We start from the raw sequence: 24,152 nt of genomic DNA, 5'->3' as shown, positions 1-24,152 counted from the left end.
CAAGAACCTATAGGGTCATACACAAAGAGAAATTAGATGGAGAATAGGTTCATATGATGAACCAAGAGGATTAGGTTCATGTGATGAACCAAATTGGATTAAGAGTAATCCAATTTAGACTAATTGAGTTGGACTTAATTTGATTCATGTGTCCAATGAGTCTAATTTAGATTATGACTCATTGAATCAATTTAATTTAATGGATAGAGATTCACTAAATTAAATTGACTTGAATCAAAGGTTGGATTTGATCAACCATAGGAGATAAGAAGTCAAGTTTGACTTGACTTGAGAGGGAAGATGAAGGGTCAAGTTTGACTTGACCAAATGCCACCTCATTTGTGAATTGACATGGGCCGGCCAATGATGGTGTTCGACATCATCAAGGCCACATCATTGTGTGCCACCTCATGAGGAAGACCAAGAGCCATGACTCTTGGTATTACATGGAGGTTTAAAACCCCTCCATTAAGTGGTCGGCCACATTAGTGAGGCATTAAGCAATTTGTGTGCTAATTCAAGTCTTCTTCTTCCTCTCTACATTCTCTTCTCCCTCTCATCCTCCATTGCCGTGACCACCAAGAGTCCTAGCACACTCTAAGTGATTTTTCTCCACCTTTTGTCCGTGTGGATACATATAGAGGGGTGTACACTTGACACCCTACGAGATCCGACAACTCTTGGACGAGCGGGATAAGCGAAGGGCTTCGCTACAAGGGTAACTCTCTTTTCATATAGATCTAAGGTAGATATAGGGTAGAAACATGTACATGATTTAATTTTTAAATATATCTTCGCACGGATCCATGGCTAGCTTCGGGATTTTAGCAACGCAAAAAGTGGTTTTTGCGGCTCGAATTGCTAACAAAAGAGTCGTCGATTGTCGGAGCAACTGTTGAGCGTTGTTGAAGAGTTTTAGAGCAGCACACAGGAGCACAAGTAGTTTGATTTTCGGTGTTCCTGAAATGCTGACCACACCCCCTTTTTATAGCCTCTTCAAACTTGATCCAAATCCTCTGATCTCGGGATCAAATTTTGACTCAACCCGGATCGGTCGATCAATCCCCAGGTTCAGTCGACCGAACCTACTGAATCCACCCGACCTTCTGTCCAGATGCAGTCACTCTGGATGAGACTTCATTTGGTAGACCAATCCTCCGTTTTGTCGACCAATCAGCTGATGGTCTCCGCCTTATCTAATCTGATCAACCTAGCTTGATCCAGTCACCGCTTATCCTCGGTTTGATCGACCGATCCCTCGATCAAATCCGGTCTGATCTTTAGAAATCTGATCCTATTGTACTGGGGTTCGGTCGACCGATCCAGCCGTTCAGTCGTCCGATCAAGGCTATGTCTGGCCCTGTAAAACTTATTAGTTTCCTGCAAAATAGAGTTAGACAAATAGAAATTAATATGTAAATAAGTAACTTGATAGTCTTCGGGTTGTCCAGTTACGACTTCGGGTTTCCTCTGGAAATTCTATGTCGAATCGACGCCTATTGTTCCCTCAGAAGGGAACGTGTCCGCACCTACTTCTCTCAAGAGAAGTTGCTTGTTGCCAGATCGATCCTCTAGACTGACTGAGTTTTTGCTATGTGCCCGAGATTTCAAGTTTTCATGCTAGATGCTCGCTCCATGACTCGTCCAGACTCACCTGATCCACGACCACCAGGGTTTTTATTTAGAGTCCTCGACTCTAGGGTTTTTCCTAAAGCGCTTGACCCGCCAAGACTTTCCGCCTAAGGTTACCACCCCTAGGGTTTTCCACCTGCCTAACCGCAGCTAGGACTTTCCATCACCTAGAGTTACCGCCCCCTAGAACCTAGGGTTACCACCCCCTAGGACCTAGGATTACCACCCCTTAGAGTTTTCCACTTGCCTAGAATCCACTAGGAGTTTTGCCTAAGACAACTTAAGACTTTCCTGCAAGCTCAATCAACCTTGTTAGATCACAAGACAACTTAACTTTGAACCCTTTGACATAATCAAAATCCAGGTTTGATCGTCTGGTGCTTCCTACACCAACAACAATCTCATTGAGTTGAATGAAGACACAAAGGAATCAAGAATCATAAAGAGGGACCTTCTCGTAAATCAAATGTAAATTTTGTAATGAAGGAAGGAGAAATGGTAATTCAACTACATGTGAGGTTTAAGGAACTTCTAAATGGTCTCCATTCTATTGGAGAAAGTGTGGAGAATTGGGACCTCATCAGGTATGCACTCAAATTCTTACCAAAAAAATTATTATGGTTATCAATGGTTGATGTCTATAAGGTTTCAAGAGACTTGTCAATTGGTAAGCTAGATAAATTATTTTATGAACTTGAATTGTATGAATAAGCTAATGCAAGCCATAAGGATAAAGATATAGCTTTGGTTGTAGGTGAAAGGGGCAAGAAGAAAAATAAAGAGAAGAAGAAGGAGAAGAAGGAAGAGTCCTCCTTCGAATCTGAACAGGATACTGATAGTGATGAGGAGCTATCATTCAATGAGATGACAAACTTTGTTCGAAAGATGATAATACCTCTAGGAGGTTCAAAAAGAAGGATGTCAAGAAGATGTTCAATGACAACAAAAGTAGGGATAAGCCTTTGAAAAGATCAAAATCAAAATCTGATGTGGCTTGCTTCTAGTGCAATATGAAAGGACACTTCAAAGCCAATTGTATGAAGTTGAAGAAACAAGATGATAAATCAAATAAAAAAAATACCTTGAAGGCTACATGGGATGATTCATCTTCTAGCTCCTCAAAATAAGAATAAATTGAGAGAAAGACTTTAAGACACTTAACACTCATGACATTGGACAATGTTGAGAGTGTGAGGTCCTTGAACCTTTGGATTTGCTCCTCGGTATTTGACATAGTTAATTTTAGTCGACTGTCGGGGCTTCTGGGAGATTACTGCCGGGAGGAAGCAAACTGAGTTATCATCAAGGCTAGTGTTGAACATTATCTTTGTAAAATGATATTGCTCCTCTACAGTACTCACGGATAGCAGCAATTCGTTCCCAAGATACAACGACGACGTCTTGAAATAGTAGCACTTCAAATTTCGAGACCGACGAACCTTCTCGTAGGCTTTTTGAACTCTTCTTATGCAAGAGATGGACGAATGGTTTGAATGCAAATGCTTTTTGAATGACTGATTTCCAAGAAGGAGAGAGATCTATTTATATTGGGTGAAGAGGTAAGTAACCCTTGGTTTCGACTAATCTGGATCATTCATTTTGAAAGGGTATAACCCTTTAAAGGTCTTTTGATCTCAGCCATCAGATTTGAAGAGATATAACTCTTCAGATGGCTTTTAATCTCAACCATCAGATCTGAAGAGATATAACTCTTCAAATTCTGATATGATCTCGTCCCTTGATCTGAAGAGTTATAACTCTTCATATCTCATCTTGATCTCAGCCGTCAGATTACAACATTTAATCCGATGCTTCAGATCAAGCCTTCCTCTTCAACGCCATATTAGAATCTGACACTCCAAATCACATTTACTTGCGATCTGTCCTCATCTTTGATCCGACGGTCACCATCAGTTCGCCCAATCCAGTCATTGCTCTCTACACAGTCACGTGCCACATAGGCACTGCCTCGTCACCCGACATGCCACATCACCGCCACATGGTGTCACCCGACCATGCCACACCACTGTCACGTGGAGCATAAATCAAAGCTCCTCGCGACGATGCGAAGTGCAAAGTGCGCCAACAAAGCGCCCATTGCGCGCATGGCAAGTTCGCAGGTGCGAGCACCTGCTCGCCCAAGGGTAGAAAGCACCTATACTTTTGTATTAACAATATTAACATAGCAACATATATAAGGAAATGATGGCTCTCACCGGTTAACGACGTGGGACTAAAACCCCATCTTTTTCCTTAATGTTAATTTGAGCACATCTTTGAACAATTAATTTCTCATTCATCCGTAATCAGTTTTGAGCAAATTAATAGTCCAGATTTATCAACGTGAAACGTTGATTTCAATTTTGAAGTCAAACTTGACTTTCAACGATCAATGGCACCAAGATTTTAGTTTGTAAAATCATATCCAACAATCCCCCACATGAATGAAAATTAATGCATGTATTGCATGTATGCATGCTGACACTTTACAAGAGTCCAATCGATAAGTCAATGCATCGGGAAAGGTAGCTTGTGGCTTTGAACCTTCCGTAGTGGAATGTTATCGAGCATACTATGTTGCGCAGTGAACGTGATGTCTTGAATTGCTCAGCTGTTGGTGTATACTAAGACAATAACACCCACACAGAGACTTATCTCACCCACTTTTGGTTCTCATGGTTGGTTCCGTTTCGGCCATGGACACCATCTTGGATTCATGAGTGTTTCATTTAAGCGGCCTGTCTTCACACTCACATAGGTGACACTTCTATCAAGAGTATCCCACCATACTCCACCTTTATAAGGCATAGAAGTCATTAAAAGCATAAGCTTATCCTTACTATATGTGGTAAGACAGTACAAAATCATCCTAGGATTGGGATAGTAGAGATAATCATTTCTCTTGTGCTGTTACACAACTTCTGTAACTTCGTTATCTCATTGAACCAAGATCTTAGGATCTCCAGTCAACAAGGTTGGGTTACCGCTACAGTCATTTTTAGTTATAGATTTTTAATCTCATTCCTCTTAATGAGCAGTATACTTGATCTCAACTTAACTCCTTCGTAAGGGGATCTGCCAAATTATCCTTAGATTTGACATAATCGATTGCAATCATTCTGTTCGAGATCAACTACCTAATGGTATTATGTCGACGACGTATATATCGTGACTTACCATTATACATACTACTCTGTGCCCTTCCAATTGCCGATTGACTATCACAGTGGATAAGTACGATGGGCACAGGTTTCGTCCAGATCGAAACATCTTCTAAGAAATTTTGCAGCCATTCAGCTTCTTCAGCTGCTTTGTCAGGTGCTATAAACTTGGATTCCATTGTTGACCGAGCTATGCATGTCTGCTTAGTGGATTTCCAAGATACTGCTCCCCCACCGATCGTGAATACATATATCCACTAGTGGATTTGGAGTCTTTTGTATCTGATATCCAATTAGCATCACAATATCCCTCAAAGACCGCGAGATACTTTCCGTAATGTAATCCATAGTTCATAATATATTTTAAATATCTAAGAACTCGTATCAGTGCTTTCCAATGAGTGTCATTTGGATTGCTCATAAAATAACTCAGTTTGTTGACCACACAGGCAATATCTGGATGTGTGCAGTTTGTGAGATACATCAAACTACCAATTATCCGAGAATATTCTAATTATGATATGGGCTCACCATGATTTTTTGCTAAGTGTTGACTTAGATCCATAGGAGTTTCTACAGTAGAGAGATCGTATGCATTGAATCTTTTCAATACTGACTCTACATAATGGGATTGTGTTAAAACTATCCCATCAGATGTCCTGAGAATTTTAATTCCCAATATGACATCTGCTACATCCATATCTTTCATATCGAAATTATTGGTCAACATTTTCTTAGTACTCATGATTACATCATGATTATTTCCCATTATGAGCATGTCATCTACATGTAGACAGATGATTACATAACTTTCAGGTGTGCTTTTGACATAAATGCATTTGTCACATTCATTTATTTTGAATTCGTTTGACAACATTATTTTGTCAAATTTTTCGTGCCATTGTTTTGGCACTTGTTTAAGTCCGTACAATGACTTAACAAGTAGACACACCTTTCCCTCATTTCCAAGAGCTACGAACCCCTCGGGTTGCTCCATGTAAATTTCTTCTTTCAACTCACCATTTAAGAACGCTGTCTTAACATCCATTTGGTGTATTTCAAGGTCATACAATGCTGCAATAGTTATCAGCACTCGTATGGACATAATCCTTGTCACCGGTGAGTAGGTATCGAAGTAATCAAGGCCTTCCTTTTGCTTGTATCCTTTGGCTACAAGTCTGGCCTTATACTTGTTAATCGATCCATCATCTTTATACTTGAATTTTAGTATCCATTTACAACCTAATGGTTTAATACTAGAAGGAAGGTCTACTAATTCCCAAGTATGGTTATTCATGATGGATTCGATTTCATTATTGACAACTTCCTTCCACAGTGGGGTGTCGTGTTGGGCTTTTCGGGCCGCGAAAACCGCTTTTCGCGTCGCGGAAACCCCGAATCACCCATGCCACCGGATCCGTGCAAAGGAAAAATTTCGAGTACGAGTTAGAAAACTTCGATTTACACTAAATCTACAAAGGTTAAGATGTATATACCCTTGATGCGCGCCCTACGCGAATCTCGCTCGTCCAAAATGCCGGATCTCTAGACCGTCAAGCGTACGGTCCTCTAGAAGTATCCACACGGACAACTTAGGTGGAGAAGACCTAAACAAAGGTGTGCTAGCACCTTGATAGGCCACGGCAAGAAGAGTTGAGGGAGAGAGCAAGAAGAACTCAAGGAGGAAGAAGAAGGAATGAATGAGAGAATAATTTTCAAAATGAAAAGTTATTCTTCTCATTCAAGTGGCCGGCCACCATCATGTGTGTAACTCTTCACATTAATGCATTAAGTGTCATTAATGTGAAGCCATTAAAGAGAATGACTTTGTAACTTCCATGAGGTGGCACCCAATGATGATGTGGAGTAACATCATTAGTCCACATCAATGCCAACTCACCAATGAGGTGGCATAAAGTCAAGTCTAACTTGACTTTTCATCTTCCTCTCAAGTCAAGTCAAACTTGACCAAATCTCTTCCATGGTTGATCTAATATAACCATTTGATTCAAGCCAACTTAATATAATGAATCTAATTCATTAAATTAAATTGATCTAATGAGTCATAATCTAAATTAGACTCATTGTATACATGAATCAACTTGAGTCTAACTCAATTAGCCCAATTTAGATTACTCTTAATCCAATTGTATCCATCAAATGAATCAAGTCCTCTTGGTTCATCATATGAACCTAATCTCCATCTAATTGTCCTTAGTGTGTGACCCTATAGGTTCTTGTAACGTTGGCAATGCCCCTAAACCCATTTAGGAGCATAAGTAATGAGCGGTATCTAGCAACACATCATTACTACCCAAGTTACAAGAATGTTGAGATCCAACATCACCTTGTGACTACTAGTTGTGACTCCTCACAATATATGACAAGTGTCCTTCTATCCTAGACATCTAGATTGGCCAATGTGAGGCATATAGACCGTGTCATCCTCTGACCAATCTAAATCTTGAACTCCAAGTAGACTCACTAAATCAAATGAGCTCAATATCCTATATTGACTCATTTGGGCACGACCATGCACTTCGTGGTCTCACTCTATCAAGAATACTGATGTCACTCCCGTCATATAGGAGGGATAGATCCCATCTACATCACTCACATCCCTCTGCATAATTTGTTACATACCCAGTAATCGCCTTTATAGTCCACCCAGTTATGGGTGACGTTTGACGAAACTAAAGTACATAACTCCTTATGTAGGGAACCATGGTGACTTCAGGTCTAAGGACTAGTAGTCATACTAATAGCCACATGAGAAAGTATATGACACTCATATAATGATCCATGATACTTTCTTATGGCGGGTCATTCAGTATACATTCTCTAATGCATACCCATGTGTCAACTTGATATCTCTATATCCATGACTTGTGAGATCAAGTCATCGAGTTGACCTACATGCTAGTCTTATTGCATTAACATTGTCCCTGAATGTTAATACTCGACTAGGAATGATTAAGAGTAGTGTTCCCTATATCATCTCACTATCGGTTCAACTAACCGATTGATATATGTGAGAACCATCTACTCAAGGACATTATTATACTTAGTTTATTTGGCACCAATACAAGTAAGTATAATAACCAAAATCCAAATGCCTTTATTTATATAGAATATGATACAATAAGTCCAAAATACAATCATCAAATGATTGGCTCTAGGGCTCTAGCTAACAATCTCCCACTAGCACTAGTGCCAATCAGTGTAGGCTCTAAGCCCAAATGACCTAGTGTGACCATCATGCTTCTTCTGTGCCAAAGCCTTGGTCAAGGGATCTGCGATGTTAGCCTCTGTAGGTACTCTGCAAATCTTCACATCTCCTCTCTCGATGATCTCTCGAATGAGATGGAAGCGCCGTAGTATGTGTTTGGTCCGCTGGTGTGAGCGAGGTTCCTTTGCCTGTGCTATAGCTCCATTGTTGTCACAATAGAGCTCAATGGGGTCAGCAATGCTAGGAACCACCCCAAGTTCAGTGATGAACTTGCGGATCCAAATTGCCTCCTTTGCTACCTCTGATGCAGCAATGTACTCGGCTTCTGTTGTAGAATCAGCTACTGTATCCTGCTTCGAACTCTTCCAGCTGACAGCACCACCATTAATGCAAAATACAAACCCCGACTGCGATCTATAATCATCTTGGTCGGTCTGGAAGCTAGCATCACTGTAACCCTTTACAGCTAGCTCATCATTGCCTCCATATATCAAGAAATATTCTTTAGTCCTTCTTAAGTACTTAAGAATATTCTTGACCGCTATCCAGTGACTTTCACCTGGATCTGACTGGTATCTGCTCGTCATGCTCAAAGCATACGAGGCATCAGGTCGAGTACATAGCATGGCGTACATGATCGATCCTATGGCTGAAGCATAAGGGATCTGATCCATGCGGTCTCTCTCCTCTATAGAAGAGGGACCTTGAGTCTTCGAAAGACTCACGCCATGTGACATCGGCAGAAATCCCTTCTTGGAGTTCTGCATGGCAAACCGAAGGAGTACCTTGTCAATGTATGTACTCTGACTTAGGCCAAGCAATCTCTTAGATCTATCTCTATAGATCTGTATCCCTAGAATACGGGATGCCTCACCTAAGTCCTTCATTGAGAAGCAACTCCCTAGCCAGGTCTTGACAGACTGAAGCATAGGGATGTCCTTCCCAATGAGCAGTATGCCATCCACATACAATATGAGGAAGACAACTATGTCCCCTACAACCTTCTTGTAGACACAAGGTTCATCTTCGTTCTTGATGAAACCAAACTGTTTGATTGCATCATCGAATCGAAGATTCCAGCTCCGAGAAGCTTGCTTTAGTCCATAAATGGACCTATGCAGCTTGCATACTCTGCTAGTATGCTGTGGATCTACAAAACCCTCAGGTTGTGTCATGTACACATCCTCGAGTAAGTTTCCAATCAGAAACGCGGTTTTGACATCCATCTGTCATATCTCATAGTCATGGTAGGCTGCAATAGCAAGCATGATCCGAATGGACTTAAACATCGCTACTGGAGAAAAGGTTTCATCATAGTCAATACCATGAATCTGCTTGAAACCTTTAGCTACCAAGCGACCCTTATAGATAAATCCATCTATGTCAGTTTTTCTCTTAAAGACCCACTTGCACCCAATGGGTTTTACCCCTTCAGGTGGATCAACCAAAGTCCATACTTGGTTGGTGTACATGGATTCCATTTCGGATCTCATGGCCTCTAGCCATTTCTCGGAATCTGGTCTCATCACAGCTTCCTAATAGGTGGTAGGCTCATCCTCTATGAGCACAATGTCATCATGGTCAGATAAGAGAAATGAGTATCTCTCAGGCTGACGACGTACCCTATCAGACCTGCGAAGAGGTATGTCTACTTGAACTGGTTGTTGTTCCTCAACTCCTTTTGGAACAACATCATCCACAACACTTTGTGGTTCCAGTTCAATTTCCATCGAGGCATCAGTGCTATTGTTCGCATCTTGAACTTCTTCAAGATCGAACGCGCTCCCACTAGTCTTTCTAGAAACAAAGCCCCTTTCTAGAAAGACCCCAGTCTTTGCCACAACTACCTTGTGCTGACTGGGAATGTAGAAGTAATATCCCTTAGTTTCCTTGGGATATCCAATAAAGTAGCACTTGTCAGATATGGGTCCTAACTTGTCTGAGACTTGACGTCGAACGTATGCCTCACAACCCTAAATCCTCATGAAAGACACCTGGGCATCTCTCCCAGTCCATATCCTATATGGTGTCATTATCATGGCCTTGGATGGAACTCGGTTGAGAATGAAAACTGTCGTGTCTAGAGCATATCCCCATAGATATGTCGGAAGATCTGTGTGACTCATCATAGATCGTACCATATCTAATAAGGTACGATTCCTCCGTTCGGATACACCATTCCACTGTGGTGTTCCAGGAGAAGTGAGTTGGGATAGAATCCCACACTCAGCTAGGTAGTCACGAAACTCATGGCTAAGGTATTCTCCACCTCGATCAGATTGAAGTATCTTAATACTCTTGCCAAGCTGGTTCTGTACTTCATTCTTGAATTCTTTGAACTTTTCAAAGGATTCAGACTTATGTGTCATCAAGTACACATAACCATATCTACTGAAGTCATCAGTAAATGTGATGAAGTATCTATAACCGCCTCTAGCAGCAACATTGAAAGGGCCACATACATCACTATGTATGAGTCCTAACAAATCAGTCGCCCTTTCGTTGTGCCCACTAAAAGGAGTCTTGGTCATCTTGCCTCGCAGGCATGACTCGCATATCTCATATGATTCTAAATCAAATGAGTCCAGCAAACCATCTTATGGAGCTGGGATAAGCGCTTGTCATTTATATGACCTAAGCGACAGTGCCAGAGATAGGTGTGGTTCATATCGTTCGATTTGAACCTCTTGGTACTAACGTTATAGATAGAGCTCTCAAGGTCTAGAATATAGAGTCCGTTCATCATAGGTGCACTACAATAGAACATATCGTTTAAATAGACAGAACAACATTTGTTCTTTATTATAAACGAGAATCCTTTCTTGTCCAAACAAGAAACTGATATAATGTTCTTAGTCAATGCAGGCACATAACAACAATCGTCTAACTCTAGTATAAGCCCAGAGGGCAGAGATAGAAAATAAGTCCGTACAGCAACAGCAGCAACCCGTGCTCCATTGCCTACTCGTAGGTCTATCTCACCCTTTGTCAATGCTCTGCTAATTCTCAGTGCTTGTACATTAGTACAAATGTACGAAGCACATCCGGTATCTAATACCCACGACGAAGAAATAGAGAGGTTGACTTCTTTAACATTTATACCTGAAGTAGAAATCTTATTTCTCTTCTTGTTAAGATCTTCCAAGTATCCTGTGAAGTCCCTCTTCCAGTGCCCTGCTTGTCCTTAATATAGTTGACGAAGATGTTCAACCATATCGTAAGCGCCCATTAACTCGTGTTGCTTTTGAAGCTCAGAGTTCATGGTCGCGAGCATTAGACAGGACACATCTAATGCGTCATCTTGATGCTTCTTGAAAGCATCTCGGTCAGCTCGCGGGGCAGTGGCAGGAGGAGCCTCCGGAATGGGCTTCTCCAAAACGTACAGTTTACGTTCCTGAGTGAGAACTATTCTCAGGTTCCTGTACCAGTCCAGGAAATTTGCTTCGTTGAGCTTGTCCTTCTTAAGGACAGAACGCAGGGAGAAAGAGTTCGTATTCGACGTCATGGTTATCTACAACAGAAAATTTGCAGAAATAAATATCATATTCTTTTAAAATCATTTAATTAGGCCTTTAATTAAATGATGCTCCCACTGAATTCTATAATTCTTGTGGGACAAGATCCACATCATACTAACCCTTGAGTTAGCTTTGGCTAATACGCCCAAGGCTTAGTATGATCGGTAGGTAACGATTACCAATTACATCTCTATGTAACTCTTGTTTATAAAATCAATATCTGCATTTATATTAAAACTCGAGTTAGCTTTGGCTAATACGCCCGAGAGTTAATATAGATGTGATTTTGACCTATATTTTCCAACCGTTGGAAGAATGCCTATAGTTGACTCGATCTAACCGAGCAACTAGGAATACTCAATCTAATTGAGTTTTATATTCACCCATGCGTTGATAGGCGGGACCAAAATTGTCCCTCCGTACCCTACCAAGATAATATGTATTGCTCTGCTTTGGCAGATTCAACAATACATGTGATCGAGGTAGTGATAGGTATCACGGCACGGTTAGGCATTTAGAGTTGGTTCGATCAAGATCTAATCTAATCGAAAAGGATGCATCTTGTGCACGACTTAGATCTAATCTAATCGCAAGGGTGCATCATGTGCACGACTTAGATCTAATCTAATCGTAAGGCACTAATTAATTAATTACTTATTAAACATGCATCATATACATAAGCAATTAACTAATTAATCTATTTGTGATTTAGTCATGGCCCTACTACGATCTTCTCAAACCAATGAGAAGATCGAATGGTCAACCTAGGGTCAACAGCTTCTCCAAGCTCCTCCCTTTGACCGCCTTGTGTTGCTCGTGCCCGCCTCGGAACTCCGTCTCGTGTGGACCCTCCACCGCTCCAATTTGTACATTACAATTTGAAACTCGAGTTACATTCGAGTCTAAATCTAATTTACAACCAGAATATATGAGAAAGGCACGACGCGCAGGTCGCGGAAAAATAAAAATAAAAATACAGCACACACAATCATATGACGGCACGCAGACCGTATTATGAATTACAACACAAATCCAATCTTATTGGGTATTTTGGGCCATGACTATCACAAAATTAATATATAATTCAAAATTATATATTTTCATAATTTTCTATAATTTTAAAATTAATTTTTACGAGTAAAATTTCCCGGCGGTTCCGTTTAGCGGTTTGGTAATCATGAACGGATCCTTGCGGGGCCAGGCAGCGCCCTACCCGAGATCTAACCATCGCGAGGGTTCCTTTGCGATCCAACAGCTTAAACTCGCTGTCCCAAAATGATTTGGGACGAAACCTTTGAGAAGAATTTTCCGGTCCCGATTAGCGATTTTGAGCGCAATCGCCAAGCAAATCGAGTGCCCCTACCCACAATCTAACCATCGTGAGTTGCTCCTAAGCGATCCTACAGCGCCTTCGCCCGCTGTCCCAAACTGATTTGGGTCGAAACATCACCGTTTTGAAAAATCTTCGAGTCGAAGCCTACAAGCGTCTAAACACTTGTGCTTCGATTACTCGAGAAAAATACTCATAAAAACCCAAAAATCATAATTTTACAGAAAATTAAAGAAACTTTAGTTTTCATAAAACCAAAAATTAAACTCGGACAAGCCTTGCACGTGGCTCTGATACCACTGTTGGGTTTTTTGGGCCGCGAAAACCGCTTTTCGCGTCGCGGAAACCCCGAATCACCCATGCCACCGGATCTGTGCAAAGGAAAAATTTCGAGTACGAGTTAGAAAACTTCGATTTACACTAAATCTACAAAGGTTAAGATGTATATACCCTTGATGCGCGCCCTACGCAAATCCCGCTCGTCCAAAATGCCTGATCTCTAGACCGTCAAGCGTACGGTCCTCTAGAAGTATCCACACGGACAACTTAGGTGGAGAAGACCTAAACAAAGGTGTGCTAGCACCTTGATAGGCCACGGCAAGAAGAGGAGAGGGAGAGAGCAAGAAGAACTCAAGGAGGAAGAAGGAATGAATGAGAGAATAATTTTCAAAATGAAAAGTTATTCTTCACATTCAAGTGGCCGGCCACCATCATGTGTGTAACTCTTCACATTAATGCATTAAGTGTCATTAATGTGAAGCCATTAAAGAGAATGGCTTTGTAACTTCCATGAGGTGGCACCCAATGATGATGTGGAGTAACATCATTAGTCCACATCAATGCCAACTCACCAATGAGGTGGCATAAAGTCAAGTCTAACTTGACTTTTCATCTTCCTCTCAAGTCAAGTCAAACTTGACCAAATCTCTTCCATGGTTGATCTAATCTAACCATTTGATTCAAGCCAACTTAATATAATGAATCTAATTCATTAAATTAAATTGATCTAATGAGTCATAATCTAAATTAGACTCATTGTATACATGAATCAACTTGAGTCTAACTCAATTAGCCCAATTTAGATTACTCTTAATCCAATTGGATCCATCAAATGAATCAAGTCCTCTTGGTTCATCATATGAACCTAATCTCCATCTAATTGTCCTTAGTGTGTGACCCTACAGGTTCTTGTAACGTTGGCAATGCCCCTAAACCCATTTAGGAGCATAAGTAATGAGCAGTATCTAGCAACACATCATTACTACCCAAGTTACAAGAATGTTGAGATCCAACATCACCTTGTGACTACTAGTTGTGACTCCTCACAATATATGACAAGTGTCCTTCTATCCTAGACATCTAGATTGGCCAATGTGAGGCATATAGACCGTGTCATCCTCTGACCAATCTAAATCTTGAACTCCAAGTAGACTCACTAAATCAAATGAGCTCAATATCCTATATTGACTCATTTGGGCATGGTCATGCACTTCGTGGTCTCACTCTATCAAGAATACCGATGTCACTCCCGTCATATAGGAGGGATAGATCCCATCTACATTACTCACATCCCTCTGCATAATTTGTTACATACCCAGTAATCGCCTTTATAGTCCACCCAGTTATGGGTGACGTTTGATGAAACTAAAGTACATAACTCCTTATGTAGGGAACCATGGTGACTTCAGGTCTAAGGACTAGTAGTCATACTAATAGCCACATGAGAAAGTATATGACACTCATATAACGATCCATGATACTTTCTCATGGCGGGTCATTCAGTATACATTCTCTAATGCATACCCATGTGTCAACTTGATATCTCTATATCCATGACTTGTGAGATCAAGTCATCGAGTTGACCTACATGCTAGTCTTATTGCATTAACATTGTCCCTGAATGTTAATACTCGACTAGGAATGATTAAGAGTAGTGTTCCCTATATCATCTCACTATCGGTTCAACTAACCGATTGATATAGGTGAGAACCATCTACTCAAGGACATTATTATACTTAGTTTATTTGGCACCAATACAAGTAAGTATAATAACCAAAATCCAAATGCCTTTATTTATATAGAATATGATACAATAAGTCCAAAATACAATCATCAAATGATTGGCTCTAGGGCTCTAGCTAACATGTCGGGACAAGAGAGAGCTTCGCTTAATGTTCTTGGGTCCATTTCTGACATAAACGTCATGAAATCTGGCCCGAACGATTTCCCAACTCTAGCCCATTTGCTCCGATGTGGCTCTTCGCTTTGATTGTTAGTGGCCCTTTTCTGACAACTAAGTCCTGGAACATCATCTTTGTTAGAACTTCTATTGTCATTACTTTGAACGTTTCCCTTCTTATTTGGGAATACATCTTTAAAGAATATTGCATTCCGAGATTCTATGGTTGTACCCACATGAATATTAGGAATGTCTGACTTATAAACTATGAAACGATATACACTACTGTTTTGGGCATATCCGACAAATATTGTATCGAACGTTTTAGGTTTGATCCAACCCTTGTTTTTGCCCAAAAATAAGTCCAAAGTCCCCTAAACTAACACCCGGTCAACCATGACCTGTTGGTACATCATGCCTAGCATCCGGTCACCCTTGACCTGCTAGAACTCGCTCACCAAGTGTCCGGTCAATCCCTTTGACCCACTTGGACTTTTCTCCTCGTGCCAAGTATCCAGTCAATCCCTTTGACCTACTTGGACTTTCCTCCTCGTGCCAAGTATCCGGTCAATCCCTTTGACCTACTTGGACCTAAAACTCCAAATTAAACAAACAAAAGAAAGCATATACATTCATCAATTTAAATATGACAAAGAAATTTAGGATGAAAAATATCAAAGAAATATCTACTCCTATGACCACTAACACAAAATTAGACAATGATATTGAAGGCAAATAAGTTGACCCAAAGTTGTATCATAGTGCTATAGGTAGTCTCCTTATCTTATGGCTAGTAGACCTGATATATTATTTGCCATGGATATGTGTGTAAGATATCAATCTTGTGCCAAGAAGTCACATTTATGTGCGGTCAAACTAATTCTTTGACATCTTAAGGGAACTCAAAGTGTAGGTCTTTGATATCCTAGAATTGAAACTTTTGATCTTGTGAGATACTCCGATTCCGACTATGCAGGATGCAAATTAGATCGCAAAAGATAGTGTTGATTGTCAATTTTTGAGATCCTCTTTAGTTAGTTGGTCAAGTTAAAAATAACATTATATAGCAATCTCCACAACCAAAGCCGAATATATAGCTATTGGAGAGTGTATGTCACAATTGTTATAGATGACTCACATTTTAGAGGATTATAAACTCATCTACAAAAATATACAAGTTATTTATGATAATGTGAATACCGTAAACTTGACCAAAAATTTAGTTCATCAATCAAGGATAAAGCACATTGAGGTAAAATATCACTTTATTCGAGATCATATAGCCCGAGGTGATATTGTCTTAGTTATGTTGAGTCAAAATCTAACTTAGCCGATATCTTCACTAAACCACTTCTCAAAGCTAAATTTAGTTATTTATGAAGGGAATTGAGAATGTGCTTTGTTGAATAAACAAGCAACCCTTCATGATCACTTTAAAAATCAAATTCATTAAAAAAATATTTTACCTTCAAATTACATCTCATAAGAACATAAGTTTTACCTTGATTGTGTTCTTGGAATACCTAGTTGGGAGTGAGATGCTAGGGATATTCTTCTTGGCCATAATACTTGTCATGATGCATTACTTTGAGAAAGCAGATTGAAATCATTTATTAATCATTGAATTGACTAATGGTGAGGGAGACCAATACATAATTAATGTGTATTTGGTCTGAATATCACGATTGGATATTGCACCAAACGAAAATACACCAACACACTTCGCTTCACATATCCATTATAGTTATACTTCATACCCAAATTGACACAAATTGGACAAAATTGGGATTAATTAGGTTTCAATACTAATCCCAATTGATTAGTGTTAGTTACTATGATTTCTCTCAGAGAGGATCAGAATCAATTAGAGAAGTTGACAATCAATTACAAGTTTTCGTGGTTTACCACAAAATTATTTCTAATCGATTGAATCAATCAATTATGCATAAAATTTATGAACATAGAACCTCACCGAATCAATCATGATGAACGATTCTGCTCAACAAATTGATTGGTCTAGTTGATTGATACTAAGTTTTCATGAGCAAAAAACCTCGCTGAATCAATCACGGTGATCAATTTAGATATACCAATCTATTGGTGTTGATTTTCCTAGAGCACAGAACTGATTGGAATTGATTTCACTAATCAATTAAAACCTAACCAATCAATTAGTGAAACTCCCTAATCGATTGGTAGGTGCTATTTTAAATCCCATGCCCTAACTAATCAATTCAAAATCCAACTCTCTTCCACACAAACCTAACTCTATGAGAAACTCTCCGAGTGTCGCTCTTCGTCTCTTTGTTTCCGGCATCTCCTCTAACAACTTCATCACTTCGATATGCTCTATCTTAGTTGGTTCTTTAGGCTCCAGTCCTCTCAGTGGTCACTTACTCCATTGTCTGCAAACCTAGGGTTTCGGTGAAGGTTTGTCTCCGGCGACCTTCTTCTTCTTCGATGACTTCATGTTGACCTATCCTTCTCTCCAAACCTATCCAGCTCGTTGGACAATGATGTGGCCAAAGTAAAACTCTTAACCCTAGTTTCCATTAGATGATTTCATTCTTTATGACAACCTCGCTAATATGTTAAAGTGTTGCATTTCATTCATGCATCATACAGTATATTTGTTTTTATTGCTCATGCATTGTCAGTACATTCATTATTCATTACTTTTAGAAAGAAGCAAAACCATATTTCTTTTGGTGAGGGTTCATCCTGATCTCGCTCTCTACCACCAACAGATTCTGATTTTCCAAACGCTTTACTTCACCATGCATTCAATTCAAACAAATTCAAGCTTATTCCTGCTCAGTCGGTTGACCAACAGTTCTTCTAGGATCATTAATTTGATGTTATTAACATCATTCGACATTATCAATTGGAGTTCATAATCTTTTGTGAGCATGACATAAATAGGGGCTTGGTATATGAATTTTACAACAACTTGAATTCATTCGATGGGTTGCGATACTGAAGCCATGTTGCTAAGCAAAAACTAGACTTTGCTCCCAAGTTTTACAAGATTTTTTTTCGATGTCATCCATCCTCAAATGATTTTGTTGGCTACTCGACGTTGCCTGACCTATTGCCACCACCTTTTGAACATCTTTTCATCTCCTCCATGTATGAGCATTTTTATCAGCGACCTTGTTCTGATAGCCCTAATGCTAACATAAACACTTTTTTTGCCCTTGAAATATCTACTATAGATAACGACTTTTTTAAGGTTGTTATTAATTGTCTTCTTCCTACCGTGACTAGTGCTTTTGCTACCACTTGTCCTCCATACCTGTTCATGTTATATGCATTCCATCATTCCCTTAATATCAATGTGACTTTGAACATTTTTCATTACATCATCCACTTTATTAAACCGATCCATGGTACGGTTCATATACCATTTGGTCATATTATCATGGCATGGCTAGCATCTATATGCATCGACATTTCTCATGGAAAGTTGTAGCCGATGTCGAAGAAGTACTCCAGGGTTTTCGATCGATCCTTTTATTTATTCAACATCGATCCCCATGGCTATCACTTGAGATGGATTGATGGTCCATTGTTTGGGTGAGGGGTTGAGAGAATGACCATGAGTCGTGGGGCAGCTAGAGCTTTAGAGACAGCAGATCAGGCGGATGAGGTTGGGTATGATGCATACGGTCAAGATGATGATCTTTGATATTATATTCTTGAGTTCAAGGAGACTATGGATAAGTGACTTGAGGAGTTATACCAAGTGTAACACCCATAGGATCCCTAGAAATTTTACATGAAATTATGCATGGTTAAATAGGTTTTATGTGGACTCTTCTTTAAAAAGAAAAAAAAAAGAACCAAAAAGAGGCATGACCAAGGATTGAACCTTGGACCTCTTAGTAAGTGGTTCCATGTTATAATTAGTAGCCCCAGCAGGGGAGTGCTATTATGAAGAGAGGGAAATGTTAGTTAAAGGTAGGGAAAGAGAAGGCTCCTTTCACTTAGAAGAAAAGTTGGAGTTGCCCTCTTCCTCTCTAATGAAAAGATGATTTTTGCTTTCTCCCTTCATTAAGGATGAGTTAAAAGAAAAAGAGAAGGCAAAGTTAATTTTTCTTCTTCCTCTCACTTAGCCTAAATAAGAGAAAGGAGGGGAGAATTTCATTTTCTTTTCTTCCTCCTCCCTTCTTCCACCGAAATTCCAAGCCTCCTCTTCCTCCTTGCCGAGAACAAGCAAGAGGTCTTCTCCCTAGGAGAACTTCACAAGCAAGGTTTCTTTTCATTGTAAACCAAGCGAAAGGAGGTAAGTGTAGCCATGAGGTGGCACTCAATGATGTAGCCATGATGATGTGGAACATCATCATTGGCCAGCCCCCATGCCATGTCACAACGAAGTGGCATTTGGTCAAGTCAAACTTGACCCTTCATCTTCTCTCTCAAGTCAAGTCAAACTTGACTCATTTATCTCCCATGGTTGATCAAATCTAACCATTGATTCAAGTCAATTTGATTTAGTGAATCTCTATCCATTAAATTAAATTGATTCAATAAGTCATAATCTAAATTAGACTCATTGGACACAAGAATCAAATTGAGTCCAACTCAATTAGTCAAATTTGGATTACTCTTAATCTAATTTGGTTCATCACAAGAACCTAATCCTCTTGGTTCATCATATGAACATATTCTCCTTCTAATTGCCCTTTGTGTGTGACCCTATAGGTTCTTGTAATATTGGCAATGCTCCTAAACTCATTTAGAAGCATAAGTAATGAGCAGTATCTAGCAAAACATCATTACTACCCAAGTTACAAGAATGTTGAGATCTAACATCACCTTTGTGACTACTAATTGTGACTCGCACAATATGTGACAATGTCCTTCTATCTTTGACATCTAGATTGATCAATTGAGGCATAGACCGTGTCATCCTCTAATCAATCTATATCTTGAACTCCAAGTAGACTCACTCTAAACAAATGAGCTCAATATCTCATATTGACTCATTTGGGCATGACCATGCACTTAGTGGTCTCACTCTATCAAGAATCATGATGTCACTCCCATCATATAGGAGGGATAGATCCCATCTACATCACTCACATCCCTCCGCATAATTTGTTACACACCCAGTAATCGCCTTTATAGTACACCCAGGTACGGGTGACATTTGACGAAGCCAAAGTATGTAACTCCTTATGTAGCGAACCATGGTGACTTCAGGTCCAAGGACTCATAGTCATACTAATAGTCATATGAGAAAGTATATGACACTCATATAACGATCCATGGTACTTTCTCATGGCGGGTCATTCAGTATACATTCTCCAATGCATACCCATGTGTCAACTTGATATCTCTATATCCATGACTTGTGAGATTAAGTCATCGAGTTGACCTACATGCTAGTCTCAACGCATTAACATTATCCCTGAATGTTAATACTTGACTAGGAATGATTAAGAGTAGTGTTCTCTATATCATCTTACTATCAATTCAACCAATCAATTGATATAGATAAAAACCTTCTACTCAAGGACGCTATTATACTTAGTTATTTGGCACTAATACAAGTAAGTATAATAACCATAAAGAAATGCCTTTATAAATATATAGGAATATGATACATCGAGTCCATACAACAATCATCATATGATTGGCTCTAGGGCTCTAACTAACAGATTACACCAGTGGATGAGAAGGATGCACACGATGCTTTCGAGGGATGAGAAGCTAGAGAGGAAGACTGCTTGAAGAGAAGATCAGAGTTAGATTTGGGTGAGCTTAACTCTAGATGGCTGAAAAATCACCCAAGCAATCAGAGTAGAAGCTGAACAAGTCAACATGAAGTTGACTTATCCAGACTCCTAGACCAAGTCCAGGCACTCAAACTCCAGGTGCTTGGTCCAGGTCTGAGCGCCCGAACCAACTTGGTATAGAATAGGCGCCTTGTCGAGACGTTGTTGTGGATGACATTCGGAGTCCACGTCATCAACACTCCAGGCACTTGGACTGATCCATACTCCTAGGTGAGGATAAAATTTTATCCTAAAGTCATTGAAGAGTCATTGTGAAGTAGATAGAGTGCACTATTGGAGCGCCTGGACCTACTCTAGGCGCTCGGAGCTGCCATGTCAGCCAATGAATAAATTCAACCAGCAGGCTATAAATAGAGTCCTGGTCTTAGGAGTTTTGTACAACACTTTATATACTTCATTTTTCACTTTGTTTTTCATATTTACAATTCATGCTTTCAAACAATCATTACAACAAAAACCCTCATAGACATCAGTGGAACAACAACGGTTTTAAGCAAAAACTGATGTCTTTGAGTATTTTACACCGGTTTTTCTAAAAACCGATGTCTATGAGTGCAGATTTTAGCTCATAGACATCGGTTTTTTAGGCGATGTCTATGAGCGCCCTTTTTTTCGTTAATAGACATCGATTTTAACTGCGGTTTTTAAAATCCGGTGTTAAAGAACCAAAATAAAATATTTTAATATTCCCACAGCTAAAATTTGCAACATTGTGAAGTTCCCTCCAAACCTAAATCTATATCGCGCCCCTTCCTCCGCGCGACCATCTCTCTCGCCTAAGCCTAAACCTAAACCTAAACCTCCGACCATCTCTCTCAACCTCATCTCCCTCTTCTCCTTCCTAGATCGACGCCCCTTCCTCTCCCGATCAAGATCAAGACATGATGCCCTTACTTCTCCGTCCAACCACACCGCATCTCCTCCAACTCCACCCTTAGGTTGAGAAGAGGAGCCCTTCATTTTATAGAAATGCTCACAGTTAAAAGGGCAAGTTGGCGACAACAGCGGAGCTTTTACTCACTTAAGCTGTTTTCCCTGTCTCAGCCCTCGCCGGAAAGAAGCGAGGTGTAGAATCGAAGACAACGGTCGTTCCCGCCCCAGTTCGTATTTCACCGCCAATCCTCCTGGTGGTCGCCATCTCTAAACCCTAAAATCTCTTCTTTTGGTCGGCGCAATTCGATCTCTCTTCAAAACACGTTTTTTTTCCTTTGCGCTAGAGAATGAGAAGCCGGCTCCATCCGATGGCGGCGAGAGGAACAAATCCGTGATAAAATTCACCTTCAGAGATCTCGCCGCGCCCACTCACAACTTTAGGGAGTCGAATCTAATCGGAGAAGGCGGCTTCGGGAGAGTCTACAAAGGGCGACTCGATTCAGACCAGGCAAGTTGCTCACTCCTTCTCCCCTCCTTGCTTCTGCCATCTTGCGGCCTCGTCTGAACACCGGAACTCGGAAACCAGATTGTGGCCATCAAGCAGCTTAAGCAGGATGGTTATCAGGGGAGCAAGATCACTGTGACCTCAGAGGGCCCCTTCTCAAAGAGGTAGTTGCTTTTTCTTCTTATCCTTGGAATCTATTTAATTCGTTATTTTCCCTTTTTGTTTAAATTTTTTCCGTCGCATGAATTTCCATTCTGCCGAGATCTGTCTTTTGGTATTTTAGGTTAAAATTGCACTTACGCTGCATTGGTGAATAACCATCTTCATCTGTATTAGTTTCTCATCATTTGTGGCTGGAATTTGAGTAATTATTGTTTCAATATTCACTTTTAAGGCACTTTGCGCCGTGTTCTCAAGAAAAAGGTTTGTTTTTGCGTGTGAATAATGGAGCTGCACAACGCTCGATATATTATGTTTTATAGGTTGGACTCCTTATTTTGAGGCAGTGTTCATCTTTAATTTGTCTTGTTTTAGATAGTTTGGAGGTCAATACTATTCATCTTAGAAAGCCATTTGCTGCAGGGATTGTAAGTTGTGACAACATGAACTAGTGTTTGTAGGAGGCAAAAGTAGGTTCGAGATTTTGGTCTTTCCTGCATTTCCTTTTTCCATGGAAAACATTTTACCTAGTACAAATTTTAGGTTTCGATGTATGAAGTTGGTATCTCTGTGTGTGATTTATGTGTCTTTTGATTCCCCTGCTCATAGAAAAAACTAATTTGATTATTGTCTTATTCTCTAAGAATTTCGTCCTTGCCCCACCTTTTCTTATGCCTAACCTAAAACCTAAAACCTAAAATTGAAGTGTGAACTGACCAATCAAAAAATGGAATATGCAAAGGGGCTCACGTACTTGCACGATGTTGCAAACCCTCCCATAATTTACAGGGATATGAAGGCGGCAAACGTGTTGTTGGATGAAAACTTCAACCCCAAGCTGTTTGATTTTGGACTTGTGCCTAAACTTGGGCCTGTCGACGACAAAACACCTATTTATCTTAGCTTATAGTTTGGAAATCGAAACCTACTTCTGTGCCTTTGATGTTGAAATTCTTATTTGCTCTTCACCATTGTTTCTTCTTGTGTCGAAATTGAAACCGCGACTTGTATTTCTCTTTAGAAGATACACTTGAAATGCACTATATATGGTCGATTCTCATAACTGATTGTTTGCCAAGACTATAGAAGATGAATGTAGACTCCATTAAGTATCCAGTTTAAAGCAAAGGATCTCCATGTGTGTGTATTTTAATTGCATAATTTTAACCCTTCTAATACCATTTTGTCGCAGGTGTGGACACTACAAGAAACTTGCCCCTGAATATGAAAAGCTTGGATCGAGCTTTAAAAAGGCTAAATCTGTTTTGATCGGGAAGGTTAGCATCGTTCTAAATCAGGCCAAGAAGCATCATCTCTTTTACTGAATAAGACATGCTCAGATTCCTTTTTTGGTTTTATCTTTTCTGATCATTTTGAGTCTAAATGTAGCACACTACTAGTGTGCTATACTGCCATGTAGTGATTGAGTCTAAATGTAGCACACTACTAGCAACTATCCCTTCTAATGTAGTAGTATTGACTCCGGACATTTGATCATATTGTTCTTGTTGAATTCTATGATCCATGGTTAGTGTATTTGCTGAGGTTCTTTTTTTTTCTCTCCATTTGTAGCATTAGATACTTTTCCTTATCCACTGTAGACGACTAAGTTTCTTATCTTCAAACAGGTGTGGCCACTGCAAGCATCTTGCTCCTATGAGTATTTTTGTTGAGACAGGGCTTAAGACCTAGATTAGCCTAAGGTCATATTTGCCATGTTTTTAATTATGAGATTACTAGATCTAACCTGATTCATTGATGTGGA

General features: G+C 39.9%; 1 protein-coding gene across 1 annotated transcript; it reads left to right on the top strand.

The window, feature by feature from the left end:
* The first annotated feature begins 2,127 nt into the window (after window positions 1-2,127).
* Window positions 2,128-23,712, top strand: LOC122033994 (probable serine/threonine-protein kinase PBL21). Its single transcript, XM_042593133.1, has 8 exons — window positions 2,128-2,216; window positions 2,355-2,536; window positions 22,068-22,231; window positions 22,310-22,392; window positions 22,623-22,651; window positions 22,763-22,815; window positions 23,094-23,227; window positions 23,580-23,712. The coding sequence occupies exons 1-8, from the start codon at window positions 2,128-2,130 to the stop codon at window positions 23,710-23,712; spliced, it is 867 nt and encodes a 288-aa protein (XP_042449067.1).
* Window positions 23,713-24,152: the final 440 nt, after the last annotated feature.

The sequence above is a fragment of the Zingiber officinale genome, chromosome 11B (assembly GCF_018446385.1).
Source record: "Zingiber officinale cultivar Zhangliang chromosome 11B, Zo_v1.1, whole genome shotgun sequence".
In the NCBI taxonomy this organism is placed as follows: Eukaryota; Viridiplantae; Streptophyta; class Magnoliopsida; order Zingiberales; family Zingiberaceae; genus Zingiber; species Zingiber officinale.
This window is presented reverse-complemented; position numbering and strand designations above follow the sequence as displayed.

Coding starts and splice junctions, on each gene's coding strand:
- LOC122033994 (XM_042593133.1), top strand. CDS start 2,128: ATGGTAATTCAACTACATGTGAGGTTTAAGGAACTTCTAAATGGTCTC. Junction 2,217..2,354: donor GAGAATTGGGACCTCATCAG/GTATGCACTCAA, acceptor AGCTAATGCAAG/CCATAAGGATAAAGATATAG. Junction 22,652..22,762: donor GCCGTGTTCTCAAGAAAAAG/GTTTGTTTTTGC, acceptor GTCTTGTTTTAG/ATAGTTTGGAGGTCAATACT.